This window comes from Colossoma macropomum, unplaced genomic scaffold (genome assembly GCF_904425465.1).
Source record: "Colossoma macropomum unplaced genomic scaffold, Colossoma_macropomum, whole genome shotgun sequence".
NCBI classification, from domain to species: domain Eukaryota; kingdom Metazoa; phylum Chordata; class Actinopteri; order Characiformes; family Serrasalmidae; genus Colossoma; species Colossoma macropomum.
The window spans coordinates 24,526,152-24,534,855 of NW_023494804.1; the positions used below are offsets into that span (position 1 = coordinate 24,526,152).

General features: G+C 48.2%; 4 protein-coding genes and 12 non-coding genes across 16 annotated transcripts; 12 read left to right on the plus strand and 4 right to left on the minus strand.

Moving 5' to 3' along the window:
* Window positions 1-231: 231 nt before the first annotated feature.
* Window positions 232-304, plus strand: trnar-ccu. Its single transcript has one exon. It is a non-coding gene; the product is annotated as a tRNA-Arg (tRNA).
* A 7-nt stretch (window positions 305-311) lies between these two features.
* trnam-cau lies at window positions 312-383 on the plus strand. The gene has a single exon. It is a non-coding gene; the product is annotated as a tRNA-Met (tRNA).
* A 264-nt stretch (window positions 384-647) lies between these two features.
* trnam-cau lies at window positions 648-719 on the plus strand. Its single transcript has one exon. It is a non-coding gene; the product is annotated as a tRNA-Met (tRNA).
* A 170-nt stretch (window positions 720-889) lies between these two features.
* LOC118824407 (heat shock protein 30-like) lies at window positions 890-3,024 on the minus strand. The gene has a single exon (XM_036594527.1). The coding sequence runs from the start codon at window positions 1,752-1,754 to the stop codon at window positions 1,128-1,130; it is 627 nt and encodes a 208-aa protein (XP_036450420.1). The 5' UTR covers window positions 1,755-3,024; the 3' UTR covers window positions 890-1,127.
* Window positions 2,366-2,438, plus strand: trnar-ccu. Its single transcript has one exon. It is a non-coding gene; the product is annotated as a tRNA-Arg (tRNA).
* trnam-cau lies at window positions 2,446-2,517 on the plus strand. The gene has a single exon. It is a non-coding gene; the product is annotated as a tRNA-Met (tRNA).
* Window positions 2,782-2,853, plus strand: trnam-cau. The gene has a single exon. It is a non-coding gene; the product is annotated as a tRNA-Met (tRNA).
* Window positions 3,025-3,031: 7 nt separating the features above from the next.
* On the minus strand, window positions 3,032-5,158 carry LOC118824401 (heat shock protein 30-like). The gene has a single exon (XM_036594522.1). It carries the CDS (start codon window positions 3,886-3,888, stop codon window positions 3,262-3,264), a length of 627 nt encoding a protein of 208 aa, XP_036450415.1. The 5' UTR covers window positions 3,889-5,158; the 3' UTR covers window positions 3,032-3,261.
* trnar-ccu lies at window positions 4,500-4,572 on the plus strand. The gene has a single exon. It is a non-coding gene; the product is annotated as a tRNA-Arg (tRNA).
* On the plus strand, window positions 4,580-4,651 carry trnam-cau. The gene has a single exon. It is a non-coding gene; the product is annotated as a tRNA-Met (tRNA).
* On the plus strand, window positions 4,916-4,987 carry trnam-cau. The gene has a single exon. It is a non-coding gene; the product is annotated as a tRNA-Met (tRNA).
* Window positions 5,159-5,165: 7 nt separating the features above from the next.
* LOC118824392 (heat shock protein 30-like) lies at window positions 5,166-6,191 on the minus strand. Its single transcript, XM_036594513.1, has one exon. It carries the CDS (start codon window positions 6,020-6,022, stop codon window positions 5,396-5,398), a length of 627 nt encoding a protein of 208 aa, XP_036450406.1. The 5' UTR covers window positions 6,023-6,191; the 3' UTR covers window positions 5,166-5,395.
* Window positions 6,192-6,633: 442 nt separating this feature from the next.
* On the plus strand, window positions 6,634-6,706 carry trnar-ccu. The gene has a single exon. It is a non-coding gene; the product is annotated as a tRNA-Arg (tRNA).
* Window positions 6,707-6,713: 7 nt separating this feature from the next.
* trnam-cau lies at window positions 6,714-6,785 on the plus strand. Its single transcript has one exon. It is a non-coding gene; the product is annotated as a tRNA-Met (tRNA).
* Window positions 6,786-7,049: 264 nt separating this feature from the next.
* On the plus strand, window positions 7,050-7,121 carry trnam-cau. Its single transcript has one exon. It is a non-coding gene; the product is annotated as a tRNA-Met (tRNA).
* Window positions 7,122-7,438: 317 nt separating this feature from the next.
* LOC118824409 (heat shock protein 30-like) lies at window positions 7,439-8,689 on the minus strand. The gene has a single exon (XM_036594529.1). It carries the CDS (start codon window positions 8,153-8,155, stop codon window positions 7,529-7,531), a length of 627 nt encoding a protein of 208 aa, XP_036450422.1. The 5' UTR covers window positions 8,156-8,689; the 3' UTR covers window positions 7,439-7,528.
* Window positions 8,690-8,704: the final 15 nt, after the last annotated feature.

Below are 8,704 nucleotides of genomic sequence, written 5' to 3' on the forward strand. Positions count from 1 at the left end.
AACATCACTGATGTTGTGCTCTGCATTTAAGCAGTGAGGGAAATGAAATGTAGCGTACACACAGGCTGGCTCTGCTTTGTGTGAGACGCTAATTGTCAGTTCAGACTTGCTGAAGTGATTTTCAGGTGTAAGTCCTCCCAAATCCATACGTGTTTTTGTGTCCTGAGCATGAGAGACGAAAGGCCTAGCTTTTAAAAAGCTGTGAGAGAGGCCTGTTGTTGTGGTGCCAGAGCCCCAGTGGCCTAATGGATAAGGCACTGGCCTCCTAAGCCAGGGATTGTGGGTTCGAGTCCCATCTGGGGTGTAGTGCTAGCAGAGTGGCGCAGCGGAAGCGTGCTGGGCCCATAACCCAGAGGTCGATGGATCGAAACCATCCTCTGCTAGGAACCATCTATATTGTGGCCATGGTGTGAGGAAGCCCACGCTATGTGCAGTGACTCAAAGGCAAACTCTTGGAATGGAGCTTTGCTGTTAGCAGCTCATGTGCTCTTGCACTGTTCTGAATATGTGATGACCCCAGTGTAAAAACAAACTACAAAAAAAAGTGCCCCATTGTTTTTCTCAGCTTCAGCGTAGTCAAATTGTCCAGGTACCCCAAAGGGCAAGGATTTTGGTCCGGAGTTCCGGGCGCCTGACAGCCTCACGTCAGCAGAGTGGCGCAGCGGAAGCGTGCTGGGCCCATAACCCAGAGGTCGATGGATCGAAACCATCCTCTGCTAAAACGTGTCCAGTTTTCTCACATTTCTTGCCCGTGTGCTGTGTTGTGAGCTCACTTGAAATGCTTGGTGATAAATCTGAACAAGCTACATGTGCTGCGCTTTCAGCTTAACCAGTCTTCTAGTTCTTTCTGTTGTTGTTTGTTAATTGTGGAACAGACAAACACAGTCACATCTGGAGTAGCGAAATGAAATTGTCTTTATTTTTGAAGACTTTTTTTACAACTCTAGTACAAATTGCATAACAAAATTGTACAAACAAAGAAACGAAGCACAGGAGAAGTAGACATTATAAGAGGCTTAAAAACAGTATATCTACGTCATTATATTTCCAATGGACAGATAAAAAAGTTGCCGCACTGGCCCTACACGCGGAGCCGTACAATTCTGCTACAGACGTTCTCGCTCTCTTCAGCCAAGCTTTTGCTCCGCTGCTCTCTGTGTTTCAGTGGTGCTGTCCTGGGTCTGTGTGGTTTCTGACCGAGCTATCTCACCAGCTTGACTGCTGTCGATGGTTAGCACTCTGTCAGGTTTTTCAGACTGCTGTGTGTTTGGTGCCTGAATGAATAGTTTTCCATCAGCCAGGGAGCAGCTCAGCGCCTCTGGATTCACTCCTTCCGGCAAGACAAACTCCCGCCTGAGCTCCTGGACTCTGTGTGAGTAAGATCCTTTCCCATCTTCCTCTCTCTTCTCTGTCTTCCCGCAGACGCGCAGCTTCCTTCCCACCTGTTTGACGGACAGTTCCTCGGGGGAGAAGCCTTTAGCATCCAGGGTCAAGGCAAAACCACCTCCCTCTTTCTCCACTGCGTAGGAGAGCGGCTGGACCACGTCAGAGGCGGCGGTCTGGGAGACTTTCTGAAAGATCTCGTGCTGAAGTTTCTCCAAAAGCTTCAAAGTAGTCTCTATGCCCTGCATGTTTTTCAGCAGTGCATCTCTGTGATGGTAAAGAGGAACAACCTCAGGCCACAGACTGCGCACAGGCCAGGGAATGTCCATGAATGGGCTGAATGAAGGCTGTAAGCCGTACAGACTCAACATTCTCTTCTACGGTTGTGTTGACTCTTGATTGCTCTGTCAGATAGCGTAGCAGCTCTCTTTGATTTGACCTGAGCGCTGTGAGCTGCTCAGGCTTTATAAAGAAGCCTGTTTTACTTCCAGTGAGTTCCTGAACTTTCCTGTCATTACCGCAGTTGTCCAGTGAGTGTCAGTAAAGAGAAAGTGTGTGACATCACCCCAGTCATTTTCTAAGTGTGTCAAGTCAGGTGAGTAAAGTTGGCTGCTACATGACATGAGAGGAGAAGGCCTCTGAAAGGTGTGGATTTACTGAAAGTATTAACATGCGAAAGCTTGGCTAAACAGGGCTCTAAACAGGTCGTTTCGTAAGAGCAATGCGGGAAGGCTTGTTTTATCTGGAGGCAAACATCACTGATGTTGTGCTCTGCATTTAAGCAGTGAGGGAAATGAAATGTAGCGTACACACAGGCTGGCTCTGCTTTGTGTGAGACGCTAATTGTCAGTTCAGACTTGCTGAAGTGATTTTCAGGTGTAAGTCCTCCCAAATCCATACGTGTTTTTGTGTCCTGAGCATGAGAGACGAAAGGCCTAGCTTTTAAAAAGCTGTGAGAGAGGCCTGTTGTTGTGGTGCCAGAGCCCCAGTGGCCTAATGGATAAGGCACTGGCCTCCTAAGCCAGGGATTGTGGGTTCGAGTCCCATCTGGGGTGTAGTGCTAGCAGAGTGGCGCAGCGGAAGCGTGCTGGGCCCATAACCCAGAGGTCGATGGATCGAAACCATCCTCTGCTAGGAACCATCTATATTGTGGCCATGGTGTGAGGAAGCCCACGCTATGTGCAGTGACTCAAAGGCAAACTCTTGGAATGGAGCTTTGCTGTTAGCAGCTCATGTGCTCTTGCACTGTTCTGAATATGTGATGACCCCAGTGTAAAAACAAACTACAAAAAAAAGTGCCCCATTGTTTTTCTCAGCTTCAGCGTAGTCAAATTGTCCAGGTACCCCAAAGGGCAAGGATTTTGGTCCGGAGTTCCGGGCGCCTGACAGCCTCACGTCAGCAGAGTGGCGCAGCGGAAGCGTGCTGGGCCCATAACCCAGAGGTCGATGGATCGAAACCATCCTCTGCTAAAACGTGTCCAGTTTTCTCACATTTCTTGCCCGTGTGCTGTGTTGTGAGCTCACTTGAAATGCTTGGTGATAAATCTGAACAAGCTACATGTGCTGCGCTTTCAGCTTAACCAGTCTTCTAGTTCTTTCTGTTGTTGTTTGTTAATTGTGGAACAGACAAACACAGTCACATCTGGAGTAGCGAAATGAAATTGTCTTTATTTTTGAAGACTTTTTTTACAACTCTAGTACAAATTGCATAACAAAATTGTACAAACAAAGAAACGAAGCACAGGAGAAGTAGACATTATAAGAGGCTTAAAAACAGTATATCTACGTCATTATATTTCCAATGGACAGATAAAAAAGTTGCCGCACTGGCCCTACACGCGGAGCCGTACAATTCTGCTACAGACGTTCTCGCTCTCTTCAGCCAAGCTTTTGCTCCGCTGCTCTCTGTGTTTCAGTGGTGCTGTCCTGGGTCTGTGTGGTTTCTGACCGAGCTATCTCACCAGCTTGACTGCTGTCGATGGTTAGCACTCTGTCAGGTTTTTCAGACTGCTGTGTGTTTGGTGCCTGAATGAATAGTTTTCCATCAGCCAGGGAGCAGCTCAGCGCCTCTGGATTCACTCCTTCCGGCAAGACAAACTCCCGCCTGAACTCCTGGACTCTGTGTGAGTAAGATCCTTTCCCATCTTCCTCTCTCTTCTCTGTCTTCCCGCAGACGCGCAGCTTCCTTCCCACCTGTTTGACGGACAGTTCCTCGGGGGAGAAGCCTTTAGCATCCAGGGTCAAGGCAAAACCACCTCCCTCTTTCTCCACTGCGTAGGAGAGCGGCTGGACCACGTCAGAGGCGGCGGTCTGGGAGACTTTCTGAAAGATCTCGTGCTGAAGTTTCTCCAAAAGCTTCAAAGTAGTCTCTATGCCCTGCATGTTTTTCAGCAGTGCATCTCTGTGATGGTAAAGAGGAACAACCTCAGGCCACAGACTGCGCACAGGCCAGGGAATGTCCATGAATGGGCTGAATGAAGGCTGTAAGCCGTACAGACTCAACATTCTCTTCTACGGTTGTGTTGACTCTTGATTGCTCTGTCAGATAGCGTAGCAGCTCTCTTTGATTTGACCTGAGCGCTGTGAGCTGCTCAGGCTTTATAAAGAAGCCTGTTTTACTTCCAGTGAGTTCCTGAACTTTCCTGTCATTACCGCAGTTGTCCAGTGAGTGTCAGTAAAGAGAAAGTGTGTGACATCACCCCAGTCATTTTCTAAGTGTGTCAAGTCAGGTGAGTAAAGTTGGCTGCTACATGACATGAGAGGAGAAGGCCTCTGAAAGGTGTGGATTTACTGAAAGTATTAACATGCGAAAGCTTGGCTAAACAGGGCTCTAAACAGGTCGTTTCGTAAGAGCAATGCGGGAAGGCTTGTTTTATCTGGAGGCAAACATCACTGATGTTGTGCTCTGCATTTAAGCAGTGAGGGAAATGAAATGTAGCGTACACACAGGCTGGCTCTGCTTTGTGTGAGACGCTAATTGTCAGTTCAGACTTGCTGAAGTGATTTTCAGGTGTAAGTCCTCCCAAATCCATACGTGTTTTTGTGTCCTGAGCATGAGAGACGAAAGGCCTAGCTTTTAAAAAGCTGTGAGAGAGGCCTGTTGTTGTGGTGCCAGAGCCCCAGTGGCCTAATGGATAAGGCACTGGCCTCCTAAGCCAGGGATTGTGGGTTCGAGTCCCATCTGGGGTGTAGTGCTAGCAGAGTGGCGCAGCGGAAGCGTGCTGGGCCCATAACCCAGAGGTCGATGGATCGAAACCATCCTCTGCTAGGAACCATCTATATTGTGGCCATGGTGTGAGGAAGCCCACGCTATGTGCAGTGACTCAAAGGCAAACTCTTGGAATGGAGCTTTGCTGTTAGCAGCTCATGTGCTCTTGCACTGTTCTGAATATGTGATGACCCCAGTGTAAAAACAAACTACAAAAAAAAGTGCCCCATTGTTTTTCTCAGCTTCAGCGTAGTCAAATTGTCCAGGTACCCCAAAGGGCAAGGATTTTGGTCCGGAGTTCCGGGCGCCTGACAGCCTCACGTCAGCAGAGTGGCGCAGCGGAAGCGTGCTGGGCCCATAACCCAGAGGTCGATGGATCGAAACCATCCTCTGCTAAAACGTGTCCAGTTTTCTCACATTTCTTGCCCGTGTGCTGTGTTGTGAGCTCACTTGAAATGCTTGGTGATAAATCTGAACAAGCTACATGTGCTGCGCTTTCAGCTTAACCAGTCTTCTAGTTCTTTCTGTTGTTGTTTGTTAATTGTGGAACAGACAAACACAGTCACATCTGGAGTAGCGAAATGAAATTGTCTTTATTTTTGAAGACTTTTTTTACAACTCTAGTACAAATTGCATAACAAAATTGTACAAACAAAGAAACGAAGCACAGGAGAAGTAGACATTATAAGAGGCTTAAAAACAGTATATCTACGTCATTATATTTCCAATGGACAGATAAAAAAGTTGCCGCACTGGCCCTACACGCGGAGCCGTACAATTCTGCTACAGACGTTCTCGCTCTCTTCAGCCAAGCTTTTGCTCCGCTGCTCTCTGTGTTTCAGTGGTGCTGTCCTGGGTCTGTGTGGTTTCTGACCGAGCTATCTCACCAGCTTGACTGCTGTCGATGGTTAGCACTCTGTCAGGTTTTTCAGACTGCTGTGTGTTTGGTGCCTGAATGAATAGTTTTCCATCAGCCAGGGAGCAGCTCAGCGCCTCTGGATTCACTCCTTCCGGCAAGACAAACTCCCGCCTGAACTCCTGGACTCTGTGTGAGTAAGATCCTTTCCCATCTTCCTCTCTCTTCTCTGTCTTCCCGCAGACGCGCAGCTTCCTTCCCACCTGTTTGACGGACAGTTCCTCGGGGGAGAAGCCTTTAGCATCCAGGGTCAAGGCAAAACCACCTCCCTCTTTCTCCACTGCGTAGGAGAGCGGCTGGACCACGTCAGAGGCGGCGGTCTGGGAGACTTTCTGAAAGATCTCGTGCTGAAGTTTCTCCAAAAGCTTCAAAGTAGTCTCTATGCCCTGCATGTTTTTCAGCAGTGCATCTCTGTGATGGTAAAGAGGAACAACCTCAGGCCACAGACTGCGCACAGGCCAGGGAATGTCCATGAATGGGCTGAATGAAGGCTGTAAGCCGTACAGACTCAACATTCTCTTCTACGGTTGTGTTGACTCTTGATTGCTCTGTCAGATAGCGTAGCAGCTCTCTTTGATTTGACCTGAGCGCTGTGAGCTGCTCAGGCTTTATAAAGAAGCCTGTTTTACTTCCAGTGAGTTCCTGAACTTTCCTGTCATTACCGCAGTTGTCCAGTGAGTGTCAGTAAAGAGAAAGTGTGTGACATCACCCCAGTCATTTTCTAAGTGTGTCAAGTCAGGTGAGTAAAGTTGGCTGCTACATGACATGAGAGGAGAAGGCCTCTGAAAGGTGTGGATTTACTGAAAGTATTAACATGCGAAAGCTTGGCTAAACAGGGCTCTAAACAGGTCGTTTCGTAAGAGCAATGCGGGAAGGCTTGTTTTATCTGGAGGCAAACATCACTGATGTTGTGCTCTGCATTTAAGCAGTGAGGGAAATGAAATGTAGCGTACACACAGGCTGGCTCTGCTTTGTGTGAGACGCTAATTGTCAGTTCAGACTTGCTGAAGTGATTTTCAGGTGTAAGTCCTCCCAAATCCATACGTGTTTTTGTGTCCTGAGCATGAGAGACGAAAGGCCTAGCTTTTAAAAAGCTGTGAGAGAGGCCTGTTGTTGTGGTGCCAGAGCCCCAGTGGCCTAATGGATAAGGCACTGGCCTCCTAAGCCAGGGATTGTGGGTTCGAGTCCCATCTGGGGTGTAGTGCTAGCAGAGTGGCGCAGCGGAAGCGTGCTGGGCCCATAACCCAGAGGTCGATGGATCGAAACCATCCTCTGCTAGGAACCATCTATATTGTGGCCATGGTGTGAGGAAGCCCACGCTATGTGCAGTGACTCAAAGGCAAACTCTTGGAATGGAGCTTTGCTGTTAGCAGCTCATGTGCTCTTGCACTGTTCTGAATATGTGATGACCCCAGTGTAAAAACAAACTACAAAAAAAAGTGCCCCATTGTTTTTCTCAGCTTCAGCGTAGTCAAATTGTCCAGGTACCCCAAAGGGCAAGGATTTTGGTCCGGAGTTCCGGGCGCCTGACAGCCTCACGTCAGCAGAGTGGCGCAGCGGAAGCGTGCTGGGCCCATAACCCAGAGGTCGATGGATCGAAACCATCCTCTGCTAAAACGTGTCCAGTTTTCTCACATTTCTTGCCCGTGTGCTGTGTTGTGAGCTCACTTGAAATGCTTGGTGATAAATCTGAACAAGCTACATGTGCTGCGCTTTCAGCTTAACCAGTCTTCTAGTTCTTTCTGTTGTTGTTTGTTAATTGTGGAACAGACAAACACAGTCACATCTGGAGTAGCGAAATGAAATTGTCTTTATTTTTGAAGACTTTTTTACAACTCTAGTACAAATTGCATAACAAAATTGTACAAACAAAGAAACGAAGCACAGGAGAAGTAGACATTATAAGAGGCTTAAAAACAGTATATCTACGTCATTATATTTCCAATGGACAGATAAAAAAGTTGCCGCACTGGCCCTACACGCGGAGCCGTACAATTCTGCTACAGACGTTCTCGCTCTCTTCAGCCAAGCTTTTGCTCCGCTGCTCTCTGTGTTTCAGTGGTGCTGTCCTGGGTCTGTGTGGTTTCTGACCGAGCTATCTCACCAGCTTGACTGCTGTCGATGGTTAGCACTCTGTCAGGTTTTTCAGACTGCTGTGTGTTTGGTGCCTGAATGAATAGTTTTCCATCAGCCAGGGAGCAGCTCAGCGCCTCTGGATTCACTCCTTCCGGCAAGACAAACTCCCGCCTGAACTCCTGGACTCTGTGTGAGTAAGATCCTTTCCCATCTTCCTCTCTCTTCTCTGTCTTCCCGCAGACGCGCAGCTTCCTTCCCACCTGTTTGACGGACAGTTCCTCGGGGGAGAAGCCTTTAGCATCCAGGGTCAAGGCAAAACCACCTCCCTCTTTCTCCACTGCGTAGGAGAGCGGCTGGACCACGTCAGAGGCGGCGGTCTGGGAGACTTTCTGAAAGATCTCGTGCTGAAGTTTCTCCAAAAGCTTCAAAGTAGTCTCTATGCCCTGCATGTTTTTCAGCAGTGCATCTCTGTGATGGTAAAGAGGAACAACCTCAGGCCACAGACTGCGCACAGGCCAGGGAATGTCCATGAATGGGCTGAATGAAGGCTGTAAGCCGTACAGACTCAACATTCTCTTCTACGGTTGTGTTGACTCTTGATTGCTCTGTCAGATAGCGTAGCAGCTCTCTTTGATTTGACCTGAGCGCTGTGAGCTGCTCAGGCTTTATAAAGAAGCCTGTTTTACTTCCAGTGAGTTCCTGAACTTTCCTGTCATTACCGCAGTTGTCCAGTGAGTGTCAGTAAAGAGAAAGTGTGTGACATCACCCCAGTCATTTTCTAAGTGTGTCAAGTCAGGTGAGTAAAGTTGGCTGCTACATGACATGAGAGGAGAAGGCCTCTGAAAGGTGTGGATTTACTGAAAGTATTAACATGCGAAAGCTTGGCTAAACAGGGCTCTAAACAGGTCGTTTCGTAAGAGCAATGCGGGAAGGCTTGTTTTATCTGGAGGCAAACATCACTGATGTTGTGCTCTGCATTTAAGCAGTGAGGGAAATGAAATGTAGCGTACACACAGGCTGGCTCTGCTTTGTGTGAGACGCTAATTGTCAGTTCAGACTTGCTGAAGTGATTTTCAGGTGTAAGTCCTCCCAAATCCATACGTGTTTTTGTGTCCTGAGCA

What these genes read in the sequence shown, in the direction of transcription:
- LOC118824407 (XM_036594527.1), bottom strand. Translation starts at nt 1,754, where the DNA reads ATGTTGAGTCTGTACGGCTTACAGCCTTCATTCAGCCCATTCATGGAC.
- LOC118824401 (XM_036594522.1), bottom strand. Translation starts at nt 3,888, where the DNA reads ATGTTGAGTCTGTACGGCTTACAGCCTTCATTCAGCCCATTCATGGAC.
- LOC118824392 (XM_036594513.1), bottom strand. Translation starts at nt 6,022, where the DNA reads ATGTTGAGTCTGTACGGCTTACAGCCTTCATTCAGCCCATTCATGGAC.
- LOC118824409 (XM_036594529.1), bottom strand. Translation starts at nt 8,155, where the DNA reads ATGTTGAGTCTGTACGGCTTACAGCCTTCATTCAGCCCATTCATGGAC.